The 15659-nt window shown below is 32.7% G+C and overlaps 2 protein-coding genes across 2 annotated transcripts; one reads left to right on the top strand and one right to left on the bottom strand.

Annotated features, from left to right (window-relative positions):
- Nucleotides 1-6690: 6690 nt before the first annotated feature.
- Nucleotides 6691-8073, top strand: HELRODRAFT_68811 (hypothetical protein; the record flags this gene model as incomplete). Its single annotated transcript, XM_009028959.1, has 5 exons — nt 6691-6838; nt 7015-7130; nt 7196-7417; nt 7494-7632; nt 7703-8073. Coding segments are annotated over 5 exons (996 nt in total), but the record flags the coding sequence as incomplete, so codon positions are not given.
- A 2477-nt stretch (nt 8074-10550) lies between these two features.
- On the bottom strand, nt 10551-12241 carry HELRODRAFT_164310 (hypothetical protein; the record flags this gene model as incomplete). The annotated part of the gene is made up of 4 exons (XM_009029279.1): nt 10551-10666; nt 10911-11009; nt 11352-11498; nt 12190-12241. The coding sequence occupies 4 exons, from the start codon at nt 12239-12241 to the stop codon at nt 10551-10553; spliced, it is 414 nt and encodes a 137-aa protein (XP_009027527.1).
- Nucleotides 12242-15659: the final 3418 nt, after the last annotated feature.

Here is a 15659-nt window from a genome sequence, read left to right as displayed (position 1 = left end):
CTATCTGGCTCAGTTGGTTCTCTACGCTTGATTTGAAAAGCGGATACTGGCAAGTAGAAATCGACAAGAACGATCGCGAAAAGACAGCGTTTTCTATCGGATCGGGGTTGTGGCAATTCACCGTCATGCCATTTGGATTGTGCAATGCTCCAGCTACATTCGAGCGACTGATGGAATGTGTATTGCAAGGTCTTAACTGGAAAACCTGTCTTGTCTATTTAGACGACATAATTGTTCTAGGAAGAACATTTGATCAACACGTCGAAAACTTACGGGAGATCTTCACAAGACTTCGGGTGGCACATTTAAAGCTGAACGTTAAAAAGTGCAGGTTATTTTCTAAAGAAGTTAACTATTTGGGACATGTGGTATCTTCAGATGGAGTTCGAACCGATCCCAGCAAGATAGAAATTGTGAAAGACTGGCCAACTCCAAAGGATAAAAATGAATTGCGCAGTTTTTTGGGATTTGCAACGTACTATCGACGTTTTGTAAAGAATTTTGCAAAAGTTGCCTGACCTCTCTACCAACTTACCGAGAAGGACCGAGTTTTCAACTGGAATATCCTATGCGACTCAGCATTTGAAAAGTTAAAAGTTGAACTATGTGATGCTCCTTTGCTGGCATATCCAGTTCGTGGCAAGACGTTCGTGTTAGATACTGATGCAAGTAACAACGGAATCGGAGCCGTTTTGTCACAGCATATAGACGGAGAAGAAAAGGTGCTAGCGTATTATAGCAGAGGATTCACAAAACCCGAACGAAACTATTGTGTGACCAGGAAGGAGTTACTAGCAATAGTCAATGCAACAAAACACTTCCACAAGTACCTTTATGGACATAAATTTTTTCTCCGAACTGATCATGCAGCGTTAAGATGGCTCCTCAACTTCAAGGATCTTGAAGGACAGATGGCCCAATGGTTGGAACGTTTACAAATGTACGACTTCGAGATCGTGCACCGCAAAGGAACAACTCATAGTAATGCTGATGCTCTCTCACGTCGACCATGTTTACCAGGATGCAAATATTGCTGTCGTCACGAGGAGAAGATACAATCGGAAGACATAAGAGCAACAACAATATCAGCGGATGACGGTTGGACACCGACGGATCTTGCTGATGCACAGTTTGCGGATGAGGACCTACAACATCTGATTACATGGAAGAAGGAGGGCAAGCGACCGGACTGGCAAAGCATCTCAGAATATAGTGCCGTGTTAAAGGGTTATTGGGCTCAGTGTGACTCTTTGTATTTGGAAGGGGATTTGCTGAAACGAAAATGGGAATCACCTGATGGATCAAAACACCGCATGCAAGTTGTAATACCAAGAAGTAGAACGACCGAAATCCTTCATGAAATGCATGGCGGCCCTTCTGGTGGACATTTAGGAGTGAACAAGACCCTTGACAAAATACGAGAAGGATTCTATTGGCTTCACGTTAGAAAAGATGTAGAGAGCTGGTGTCGAAAATGTAACACATGCGCTTCAGTCAAAGGACCCAAAAGAAGGCTAAAAGGAGCAATGCAAATCTACAATGTTGGTGTCCTCTTTGAACGGATTGCTATAGATATTGCTGGACCCTTTCCGGTATCAGATTATGGAAACCGTTACATTCTGGTTGTAGCGGACTATTTCAGCAAATGGCCTGAGGTGTTTCCAATACTCAACCAAGAAGCATGTACCGTCGCTGAGGAAATTGTACTCAATTGGATTAGTCGATATGGTGTCCCATTGGAACTCCACTCAGATCAAGGTCGAAATTTTGAGTCACAACTGTTTGGTGAAATGTGCAAGCTGCTGGGTATAAACAAAACTCGAACGACACATTTTCACCCACAGTCTGACGGTATGGTGGAACGATTCAACCAGACCCTGATTGAACATCTGGCTAAAGTAGTCGACGAAAATCAACGGGATTGGGATCGTCATATACCATTGTTTCTTATGGCATACCGGAGTGCTATCCACACAACTACTGGAGAAACGCCATCAAGAGTTCTGTTTGGGACTACCTTAAGAACTCCAGCTGATGTGAAATATGGCGTACCACCTGAACCACACCAACCATTAACAGAATACGTGGATAATCTTCGACAGCGATTAAACCATATCCACCGTTACGAACGCTTTAAAATTATGAAAAACACGGAGGCGGCCAAAACCAGATACGACTTGAAAGGAAGCAGTGGCGGTTTTGCTGTCGACGAGTTAGTTTGGCTGTACAACTCACAGCGAAAGAAAGGACGTTCTCCAAAGCTCCAGCGAGGGTGGGAAGGACCTTTTCAAGTCATCACCCGCTTGAATGACGTCGTCTACCGTATTCAGGAATATCGGAAGCCGAGAGCAAGAATGAAGATCGTTCATTTGGATAGACTGGCTCCGTACCATGCGGACACCGGAACGAAAGCTGTTCGGGACGAACAGAACTAAGAAGGGGGTAATGTTATAACCGTGCTACCAAACGCACTAGATTCTAGCGTATTCTAGAATGTTCTAGTGACTGGAACGTTCTAGAGTATACTGGAATCGGACCATCTGGAAGAATCTAGAAACGACGATTGCGAAGAGTATCTAAGCGCACGTCGCAAGAGATTCTTGATTAGTGATATTCGTGATTAGTGATATTCGTGATTAGTGATATTCGTGATTAGTGAAATTCGTGATTTTGTGAATAGCGATTCGGTGAATTATTTAAAGCGATATTTGATTTGTTTGTTGACGTTGTCATAGCGATCGATTTTGAACGATTTAAAAGTTAATTGTTGCGTTAGTTTGAACTTACTGGAAATAAACGATTAGTTGATTTCTTCTGTAAATAAAGTTTAATAACTAATAATAGTTGATTTCTTCTGTAAATAAAGTTTAATAACTGTTTGGAATATTTTATTCAATCGAGGATTTGAACCCGTCGCATCGTAAATCGGTTACGATAGCGAGTATTATAACAATATGTTAACAGAATTATAAAAGTTGATCATAAGTGAACAAACTAGGTAAGAAGGTTTGAATATTAAGTTAGACATTCAAACAAATTAAACAGATCACCCAGGTTAATTATTACTTTCCTAGTTCTACTGATCATAAAGTTATTAGGGCCAGGGTGACGGTTATTAAAAACATAATGTAAAACTTGGAAAACAATTATAATTTTGAAACTTTTTCATTTAAAAGTTAGACATTGGATACTTATAATCGAGAATAGCACTGCACATGCTATCAATTCATTTAATAAATAATCCATGCAAGAAGTTTATCAAGAATGAATAAATTAAAAATAACCTACAGGAATATGTTTGCCTGACTTCTGGTCAACGAGAAAACATTTGAATTCAAGTTGAAGATGCGGATGGACATCAGTGCCACTCTCAACTGCAAAACAAAATTTGAAATTAAGTTACAGTACACTAGCCAATCTGATCAGTAACAACTGATCAGCAAAAACATCAAAAAATATCTGTAAACCAATGTTGCTTGTGATTGTGAGTTTCGTGAGTGCTAGCAATATTAAAATATTGTAAACATCATCCGACTAGATGCAGATATTTATCTAACAAATGAAAAATACCTAACCTGATGCTTGCTGCTTGTTGATGACCAATCCGCTATGCTGTCCACCTGCTTTATGGGCCACCTGTGATTCATCTAGTAGGGTCTTCTTAATCTTTTCTATGTTTATAATCGTTGTGTCTCCATTTTTAGATGGCGTCATTACAATTTCTGAAAAAAGTTAGACACGAATAGATAAAAAAATAAATGAATGAATATATGAGTGAAGGAGAAACAGACTAGAATATTTAAAATCTGTAAGATTATAAAATTCTACAACTCTATCCTTTCTAAACTCTATTCTAATTCTCAATTTTAAAATTCCACAATAATTCAGTTGTCATAAGAACAACTTCTAAAGATCAATAGAGCTATAGTGACCAACTAAAATAGATGTAACACTTAACAGCCCATTGAAATAAAAAAAATAGTACATAATAAAAAGCTAATACAACAGATAATGATTTCAAATTATAATTTTCCAATTAAAGTGTACATTCAGTTAGAATGAATCTTCCAAGGTTATCAAATGTTAACAATTGCATGATATCATAAATCAGTATGTTGGAACTACTGAGTGAATATGGAAACTAATAATAAGATCAATTGTATCACAACCTGGTGTGAACATTATTAATAATTAATTATTTCATTAATGTGCTGTAAACATTAATGTAATCAGTAACAAAGTGTATAATGTTGAAGTGCAATATTAAAAGGAATTTATGTTAAATTATAACTAGTTATGACTATAAATATATAAAAAATTTTATAAAACAAATTTTTAAACATTGAAAATAAGCATCTCATCTCCATTTTTGAAACAAAACACAACATCAACATTGCATATCAAGTATTGTAATATTAAATATAAATATTGACTATTGTCTATCTATAATATAAATAATAATATAATAATTATATAATATAATAAATTGTTATCATCTTCATCATGAATATGTAACTCATGTAAATTGTAACTGTAACAAAATGAAAACATCAACTCAACAGGATGAAAGTTTAAAATAAACAAATTTAAAATTGAAATAGAAAAAATTCACTTGCACAAAATTTTTAATACAGCAATAATAGATGAATGAATCATTCTATTTTGCATCCATAGAAGCCAGTGGTGAGTGGAATGGAATAGAGATGGATGAAAAAGTTAGAATAGCTAGCAGAATAGTGTGACTGAAGCTTGAATGAAATAGAGTTTATAAATCACAAGCAAAAGAGTTTATAATAATATTTAAATAGTTAAACTGCCAACCTTCATCCATTTTGTACGAAAGCGAAATATGAGATAGACGTCTGCGAAGTAAAAAAATTACAAATCAACTGAGCAACCACTACTAACGACCAAGAAAAAAAAAGACTGCGATTTACAACACGAAAATTTTCAGCGATGCTACGATACTACATACCGGTCAAGTATCGGAGTCTGCCAGACAAAAACGTCTACAACACATAGAAAGTATTTGTTCTTTCGAATTTATTAATTGTTTTTAATTTCAATCATAATAGATATATTGTAATAAATATAGTTTGATTGAATAGGTTTGGGTTTGAATGGTTTGAATAAAAAATTTGAATGGTTTGCATATATAATTAATTTGTTAATGTTTCTGTGAAATGAAATATGTTTTGACAAGCAACTCTTCGACCTACGGTAAACTCGTCATGTTATGTGTTAATGGACATTTTGGTATTTCTTGTATGTCTGAATATTTTGCTTTACTCTAGTTTAAGTAATGGCGTTAATAATCTATTGCTTGTTTATTCTCTTATTTATTGTTGTATATATATATATATATATATATATATATATATGTATGTATATATCATTTCTTTACTAAATTCAAAATAATAATAATAATCTTAAATGTCTTAATGTCTTAAAAAGTATCATGGCATGTATTTCATATTCTTATTCTGAGAAATTTAAGAAAACTTTCATTTAAAAAACAATCCAACCCATTTTATGATACAATTCACTTTTAGTGTTTTTTCACTTGTATAAACGTAAAAGAAAACACATTCAAGTAATTTTTCTGCATCGTATCCTGTGTCGTGCAACAGTATAATTATAATAATATATGACCATCAATCGATGATGTTGCTTAAAGATTTATTGAATCTTTCAAAAGATTGCCATCGTCTGCTTGCAACTCTTTCTAAGAAGCCATTCTGCACCAAGTCCAATCTTAAGCTGCTAAGCTCAGAAAAGGCCCAGGTGTGATTGATCCCAATAATCAACAATAATGAAATTGAGAGAAAACGATTAAACAATAATTTATTTTATAAATAAATAGTTAAAATTATTATTTATTATTAGTAGTAGTTTTAAAATTACATGATTTTTGATAGTTTGCTGTTTTATGTTTTTGACAAGTAACTTGATTGGTTGTGACCATACTACAGCTACACTAACTAATAACCATTTGGCATTTATTATATAAGATAAGGCTAACAAATTTATTTTACCGGTTACTAGTAACTTGTCTTGGACAGGTCTGACCAATTTACTGAGTGGCTTTGTTGGTTGAGTGACTTATTGCATTAGAATTGTCAGTAAGTGGCAGTAAACTGAGTAACAATAATCTTTGAAGTTAGGGGATTTCATGTTGGCTGATTGGAAATATTATTTTGGCCAATTAATTGTGTGTATATTATGTAGGCCGGTTGGGACGAGCGCAGACTGTGAATATTATGTTTGCTTATTATGACGGCTGATTGGGATATTATAGTAGCCGATAGCGAATATTATTAGAATATTCACAATTACAATTAGCCGACATAATAATGACAAACTTTAAAACCTGTTGCCATTGGTTAACGATTTTTATGCAATAAGCTGCTCACCTAGTAGAGCCATTAAAACCACTCAGCCTATCAGTAAAGCCACTCAGTCAATTGGTCAGACCCGTTTTCGACTTGGAATGGATATTCGATATTTTTAGAATTTAATTAAGTTAGCTAAGATTGAAATTGAAAAGGTTTTATTTACTATCATAATTTTAAGGAATTATTTTAATAATATTAATAATTTTTGTACAAATTTTTAAAAATAATTATTTTACGCTGAGCAAAGCTAAGCCTAACTAAATATATTTTATTGTGTATTTTTTATTTTATCAAGGCAAAACATTTTGTAGATTTTAAAAGAATTCGTGTAATTGGCGGTAAAGGAGGGAATGGTTGCATGTCATTTTTAAGTTTATTTAAAAATGAGTATGCTGGTCCTGATGGCGGAGATGGTGGAAATGGAGGACATATTGTTTTTCAAGGTTTTGTTTTTGTGAAAAGGATAGTTAAATAATTTACTGTAACCGTTGACAATTATTTGTTAGATATTTAAAATTTATTTGGTAACAATCAAATGTTGAAAACTGAAAAGTGTTCTCTTTTCTTGCATTGATTCAACTAAAAATTTTCATTTTGTTTTGTGAATGTTTATATTTAGCTGATGTGAACACCAAGTCACTGTCAAAAGTCTATCCAATATATAAGGGTGAACAAGGCAGTAGAGGACAAAGCAAACATTGTCATGGCAAAAATGCAGAACCAACTATTGTCAAAGTTTGTCTTTTATTGTTTAGACATTCGAAATAATAGTTTCACTTGAATGTTTCTATAAAACAAAGGTTCCAGTCGGGACATTTTTCAGGAATGAAAATTCTGATGTGCTTGCTGATCTAGCTAAGTCTGGCGACATGTTTGTGGCTGCCAGAGGAGGAGCTGGTGGAAAAGGGAATTATTTTTTTCTTAGTAATGATAACCGTGCACCAACCACTTATGAAGAGGGTGGCTTTGGGGAAGAAAAGGTTTATTATGCAGAAATGAGAATCATTGCCCACATTGGCTTGGTTGGGTTTTTAATTTTTTGTCTTCCATATCTAACAATTAGCCTCAAAATAAGTTGGGAAACATTTTATTTTATAGGTTGGATTTCCTAATGCTGGAAAATCGACCTTACTGAGATGTCTAACCAGGGCAAGACCGAAAATTGGTTGCTATCCATTTACAACACTCTACCCTCATTTAGGAATCGTTAATTATGATGATCATGAGCAAGTTTCAAGTATATTTTATTTGATTCACTGGCATGCCTAGTTTGGAATAATAGTTAATTTATAAAATAACCAATACAGTTGCAGACATACCAGGTCTAGTTGAAGGTGCTCATTTAAACAGAGGTCTGGGATTTTCATTTTTACGACATGTCGAGCAATGCAAAAGCCTTATATATGTTATTGATCTGTCTTACAAAGATGCTATTGCGCAGCTGGATGTTTTAAAAAATGAATTAGAGAAATACCGTGCAGGTTTGTCAGAGAAGCCCCATCTAATTGTTGGAAACAAAATAGACTTGCCCATGAGTAACACTAATTTTGAGAAATTCTGTTCAAATTTAAAAGATTACAAATATAAGATACACGCAATTAGTGCTAGAAAAAACACTAACATTGATGATTTGTTATCTTCAATTAGACTCTTATATGATAATTGTTCACTTGGTTAAAAATAATGTTATATTAATAACCTTTTGTTTACTTGAATAGCTAACAAATCTCACCAAAATTGCAATATTTTATACTCATACTATAATCTCTATTTTAATTATATCACTCATTCAACTGCATAGTTTCACAACTGTGTTGTTTTGGAAATTTTTAACCTCTCAAAATCAGCGCTTTTTGCGGTTTAGCAGCCAAAATTCGAGCCAATATTATTGTCACATTTATGTACGAGTCTGATGATGCATGAAAGCTTCCAGCTATGACATTTTATGAAGACCACTAATGTTTCCAAGAGCAAGCAATTCAGCGTATTCCAATGATAGAGCGGTCGCATACAGGTCACATCCGAACATTTTATTGTACATCTTTAAATTCGATGACTATCAAAGCCGCCAGGGCTGCAAATGGTTTAGCAGTACCAGTTTCTTCATCCATTGCAAAGCGTTGGCCACAAAGCAACAGCTACTACTATCACTCATCAGCAAACTAACACGCCAGCAATATCTACCAACATCTTACCCAAACGTAGCACATACTTACGCTTGACTTACGCCTATTCAAAAAAATAAAATCAAACATTAATCATGCCATTCACCCATTATTACAAAAGGCCACCAAAACGCAGACGCATAACTTAAAACAACATATAAACATTTTTTGGGACATTCATCGGATGAATTCAAGACCAGAAGCCTGAATAGGCTTGTAGTGCTCCAAATCAAAAAAACAAACGTAATGTTAAAAACAAAATCAAACAAACTATCGAGAAAATCTGAAAAATAAATTAAATTATATAAAAAAAAAACAAAAAAAGGTTAATGTTTGATTTTATTTTGATGTTGCTTTGTGACAAAACTAAATCTGGAGGGAGCGGCATAATTAATAAGCAAGAATAATAGGACTTAGTAACGTCAGGAAGTTTGGTGCCTGTAAGTCCATGTGCGCGGATAGATTTGAGAGTATGGAAGGTTTGGAGCCTTCTACCGATGTGATGGATACGAGGAGCTATGTTAACTGTTGAAGTGAATGTGACGCCTAAAGATTTTCAATTGACCCATGTGGGTGATTGATGGGTGGCTTGGTTAAAATGTGATTTTCTCATGATATTTATGGATGATTAATTCAAACGTATTAAAATTAAGTGAGCTTGGACGGTTGAGACTATGAAGATAGTGAATCCAAGATGGCATGGTTAGATGTGTCGTCTGCGTATTTGACGATTTTGTTGGGTTGTAGGTATAAAATAGAAGCATTGATGACGAATGTTGGGAGCCCCAAGCAGAAACTTGAACGGCACTTGAGCTGAGCATATAAAGTTGAAGCAGGTAGAGTGATTTCTACTTATTAAGAAAGAGATTAGATTAAATCTTTGAAAAAATCTATTGCAAAAAGATGAACGAATTTATTATCATTAATCAATGAGGTGACTGCTGATGTAAGAGACATGTGATTAGCTATTGATGATCCTGTAGGGAGAATAGTGAAATGGTCTTGTAATAATGATTTGATTGCTGGATGATTAAGGCGGGGGTTGAGAAATGATTTAAATATAACTAGTATATAACTAAACTAAATAACTAGTTAAAATTTGTCCACACACCTCTCAAGCCAAATTTTTTTATATCCGTAACATATTTTTGCACCACAATATATTACTTGAAAAAAGTAACCAGTAACAAATGACAGTGAGTAATTAAATAATGTAAACAAATATGATAAATGAAAGAAAGGTCATTGACTACTGTAAACTTAGAACGTATCCCTCAACCTTAAAACTGGTGATCCGTCACTGCGTGGATAAAATGAGAAAACGTGAAGAAATGTTAGCAATGAACTAGTACAATGAGTAACTTATACAAAGGAAAGTAATTAAGTCTTAAGAATTTGATTAGATGATATACAACTACTTAATAGCTGGATGAATTTTTCACTCTGAAGAAATGAGAGTAACTTATTGCAAGGTTCTTCATGTACAAGAATCAACACATACTTTGGTTGTATAGGCTGAATATGTAAATATTCCATGTCATTATCAAGATTGATGGCTGTGTACACCTTTCCAAATTGACCTCCAATTTATATATATATATATATATATATATATATATATATATATATATATTGCATGATGGGTATTTCGAAAAAAAAATTTGAAACCAACTTAACTTTGAAAAACGGTAAAGCAGTTTTTAACTACAAAATATTATAAACAAATGTTAACATGAGACAGAACTGAATTGAAAAATGAATGGGATACGGCAAGCACAAGTTAAAATGTGCATCAAGATAAATGACAGCCACTATGCACTAGAAACTGATCTCTCGCCAACAAAAAGCATCATATCAGTCCATTTTACAGTCATTATGGGTTTTATATGCATATCATGCAAAAATGCATGCACCAATGTAAAAATATATTACAATGTGAAAACGAACACACACGCACACACACACGCACGCACACACAAAAGGCATTATCTTATTTGACTGTGTTCATGAAATGCTTCCTAACTGAAACAACAAATGAGTGCCAGTCAGCAGTGAGATTGAGTGTCAGAAGAAGTTTATCGATCTTCTCAATCTTCGGGCAACAGCCTGGTTATCAAAAATTTGGTTATCAAACGATAAACGTTTTTGTTAGTAAATCAGTATTATAAGAAAACCAATTTATGAGACGATACAAAATGATTTAAATTAAAACAACATTGAAAAATTTGGAATTGTAACTTTTTCATTGAAATTAACAATGTGAAAATGAAGATTTCCAAAATATAAATTTAAAAAGACTGGTAAATTTAAATGCAATCCAATGTAAAGTTTGGTCAGCAAAAAAACTAACGTTTAACAGTAAACGAATATCCAACATTAAGAGCGAGTACAAATTCTTTCTGCGGATCATTCTTGTTGATGTTCGTGAATCTTATTTCAATTATTTGTTCTGTGGTTTTTTATTAATTTTAACGTTATTGCACTAAATAAGCTTCAATTAATTGAGTGGTTTACTTTTAAAAGTGATGTCCAAAGATAACATATCGTTATACAACTTTAAAAATAAATTCAACATTTTAATGTTATCCTCTTTTGAAAGTTCCACATCATTTATTCCTGAATAATTCAAGAAAAATAAAAAAGTAATAGTTGATACACCAATTTAATAATTTTTACATTTAAAAAAGCAAATGCAATTAATTTAGATTTACTGATCAAATCAGATACAATAAAAAATTTGAAAATATCATTTGCGATGAAAATTGTAGAAAAATATCTCAGCTGTTGCTACCTGTATTGGATCTATCCATTAACTGATTAACCAATTCAATAAAATCATTTCTTGATTCATAGTTCAAAAATTGTTCATTACTCTTTTTTGTGAGTTTCAGAGAGAGACCTTCTAGTTGTGAGGTCACCTCATCGCATTGTTGGGCACCTTGATTGCAAATACAAATTTATTAATTTTTCAAATTAATAAGGAAAAAAAGTGGAGAACCATTTTGTAAATATGTTACTTGACGCTTTACAGCAGCTAATCTTCTTTCAAGTGCTTGTATTTCTGTCAATAAGTACACAAACTGAATCAATTAAGATTTTGAAAAATTAGGTACCAATCTTTTTAGTTAATTTAAAAACAAAAATTTTACAAAAAATGTTTAAAAATGTCAATAGCAACAACTTTGGATAACAGAATAAAAATACCTCTGCAAATAAGAATTTTATTATAAAAAAAATAATTGGCTGCAGAAGAAAAGGTCAGCTTTTGTCGATTCTTTAATATAATTTCTCCTAAAAAGAGATGATTTTATTTTAATTTAAGGTATGATGAAGTTGTTTAGTAATAATTATTTATTATAATAGCAAAATTATCCATTTTTTCATTATGATGAAGTTGATGATTATATTAGGATAAAACAATTTGTCATAGGATAAATAATAAGACAGTCAATCTAAAAAAAAATATATTTTTTAAGATAAGACTAAGACCTTGGCTTAATCTTAATTAAAATTGAAGTTAACTGTTAAACTTAATTTAAAGTTAAGATTTTTTAAAATTAATTCCTAATTAATTTGGGTGCCAATGCACTCATAATTTGTAGTCTCATAAAATATAGTAAAAATAAAACCTTCTGAAGGCAAAAACGAAACTTGACCCTCTTTGCAAACCATCATCGACATCGTTGTCAGTTAGGTTGTTAACGACTTATCAACTTGTTAACGACTTAACAATGTTAATTCACGAATAAACGTTTTGTATTAAACACTACCAGTACAAACTTCTCTACTCCACTCTTGAAAAAATAAATTCAAATTAAAATGGGTTGGTTAAATTTTGATTGAATAAATCTTCATTCAAGTCTCAGTCACAGACCGCAGACACAACCAGTCGAACAAATTCACATTTCAAATCTCAAAAACAGTCCATGAATGCAGGTACGTACAGTTTTAGTTTCATAAAACGAAAAATGAAAATAACCAAATCGATCTTTAGTTTCGTTTTCTAGACCAAGATTAAAATGTTAGGAATTTAGATTAATATGGTTTGAATTTGCAATGGATATTGTATTATAAACCGTATGATTTGTATGATCTAACTTTATATTTATTGTTTTTAAAAAATGGCGCTGAAAGTGAAGACCACCGGATTTGCTTGGTCATTATTTTGGTGCAACAAATTTAGAAATATTGAATGCAAGGCATCGTCAATATAGTCAGTTAGCTTGAATGCAAATTAGTATAAAAAAAAATATGCTGATATAACAATTTAAGCGCCAATCATTCAGTAAACAACATTCATCTAAAAAATTTTAAACAGAAGATTGTTGCTTCCTGATTCTACACTCTATCCTTTAAGTAAAAGCTTTCAACTCTGCTGCTCGTTTAGTTGTTCCCTTTCTTTTCTCATACATCTCCATATCTTGTTCTCTTACATTGGCTACCTAAAAAATATAGAACAATTTTTAAAATTTGAACATTTAGGTGTAAGTCTCAATCTAAATTATTTCCTAATGACTTATTATTTCAGATATATTAATTTAACTTAAACGCCCCGGTTTACGATCGTCTTCTTAATGTTTTCACTTCTTCTTAACTCGCGTTAAATATTCTTTTGCTAAATCTGCTTTTGCTTTTTCTGGTCTTTTTCTTTGGAATTCTCTCCCTACTTCTCTGACTACTTCTACATCACTTACGAAGTTCAGAGCGGATCTCAAGACCCATCTGTTTGCAAAATTCATTGAAGAACGCTGTTGAAAATCGCGGAAATAGCGCTTTATAAGCTAATTGATTGACTGACTGACTGACTGACTGACTGACTTACTGACTGACTGACTGACTGACTGACTGACTGACTGACTGACTGACTGACTGACTGACTGACTGACTGACTGACTGACTGACTGACTGACTGACTGACTGACTGACTGACTGACTGACTGACTGACTGACTGACTGACTGACTGACTGACTGACTGACTGACTGACTGACTGACTGACTGACTGACTGACTGACTGACTGACTGACTGACTGACTGACTGACTGACTGACTGACTGACTGACTGACTGACTGACTGACTGACTGACTGACTGACTGACTGACTGACTGACTGACTGACTAACTAACTAATTTTGACATCGCTAGTCAATTGCCTCGTTTCACAACATGTTCATTATCACTTATCTTAATTATAGATTTTTGTGTATTATATTTTATACAAAAAGAAAAATGATTTTAGTTCAGACGTATACACTAGGGCTGGGCAAACAACGGCCCATTGAGCCATTTTATACGGCCTGCGAGATCTTGTACGCATTTTTACAAAAATATGAAAATGACATTATGACGCAAAAAAGTCGTTAGCCTCGGATCACCATCTTAAAATTTCCCCTCCCCCCGGTTGAAAAATTGTGCATTTATATACATATGTGGCCCTCCAAAGGTAAAATAGTTTCCAGTTACACATCTCAATTTCTTATATACAATTCCATGCTATTTATCATTTAGTTATTGAGAGTCTTTGTTTGGCTTATATTTATTTTTTGGCCTTGAACTTATAAAAAAATAGCCAAACCGTTGTAGACGTTGAAACGGTGAATAAAATAAGCGAAGTACTCACATGATCATTTTTATTCTGGTCTCGTGATCGTCAATATTTTGGTCTCGTGATCATCATGGACGTCGTGTTCGATAGTCAGATGAGTTCCGAGTACGTTTCATTTAATTTAATTTTTATTTAATATTCTGTAATTGTTTTAGCTGATTTTATCAGCTGCTGATAATTTGTAATGTTATTTGGCTGCCATTTTTCATTGTCAATTTTTTGGTAACTTACAGGAATGGCGTATATCATAAAATTGTACCTATTATAATTATAATCTTATAAAAAATATAATATTATAATATAACTAAAAACTCTAAACTCTACCTACCTACAATGCATACTACACAGTGTACACACTGATACTTAATTTTTAAAGGGAATAGTCCTAATAATTCTATAAATAAGCGGGAATAGTCAATAATGTCTCTATCAGTCTATTTTTTTATTAAATTTAAAATTTGAATTAACTATTTTTCTATACTTTTTATTATTTTAAACAACTTATTTTTATTATATTATATTTATAATAACTTACTTACCTAACAACCCAATCGTACTAGTGCAAAACCAAGGTCAGTCCTTGGTTTTTTCAGTATTTATTTTTTAGTTTATTATTTATTATTTTTAAAAGACATTTGTAAACAAAGGCCAATGGTATTTGTCTAGGATATTTAAATTTTTCCTTTTTGTTAGGTCTTAGCGGGGTGAACTTATCTTATCCACTTTGTGCTTGTCACAAGTCAAAGCTTTTCATAACTTTCTTCATTTTAAAAATCATCTAGTTCACTAATTTGACAATATTTGTCATATTTTTAAAACATCAATTTTTTCTGTTGTAAAAAAGTCCAGATATTATCAAATTGTTCTCCCTTTCTCTTTGTTCATTCTCATCTATTTTTTAGTAACATTCCATACTTTTGAATTCACCTCTATTAGTTCCTTTGTATTTTCACCTTCTACATCATCAGCAAAAGTCAGGTTCACTTCACTTTTCATCATTTTCATTTCATTAATTAGTTCAACACTAGAAACTACTTGTTTTTCAGCATTAATTAACTTTTGTTTAATGTGCTCCTTGCCAGTTGCCAGCTATTTGTTTGCTGCACTAATTTTTTTAAAATCAATCGTCATCATGGGTATTGTATCCAGTTTTTTCAAAACTTCTAAATATTCAATACAATAAATATTAAACTATATATTTAACTTTTGAAGGTCTGTAAACAGCTCTCCTGAATGTTTACACATTTATTGTGCACAAAATTTTTATATTTACAACATTGTAATTCTTTCTCCCTACCTTTAATTTTGCAATCACAAACTCTACACATTTTATTGTATGCTGACATAATTACAGCTACAGTCAATAACCAATCAACAGGCAGAGAACTAGTAGACGAATTTAACCACTAAGTTACTTTCTTGATATAATAAACCTAAATTTAATTAAATTAACGATTTACATGCATAAATGTTACTCTCCTGGATTTTATAGATA

This window comes from Helobdella robusta (genome assembly GCF_000326865.2).
Source record: "Helobdella robusta unplaced genomic scaffold HELROscaffold_6, whole genome shotgun sequence".
Classification (NCBI taxonomy): Eukaryota; Metazoa; Annelida; class Clitellata; order Rhynchobdellida; family Glossiphoniidae; genus Helobdella; species Helobdella robusta.
This window is presented reverse-complemented; position numbering and strand designations above follow the sequence as displayed.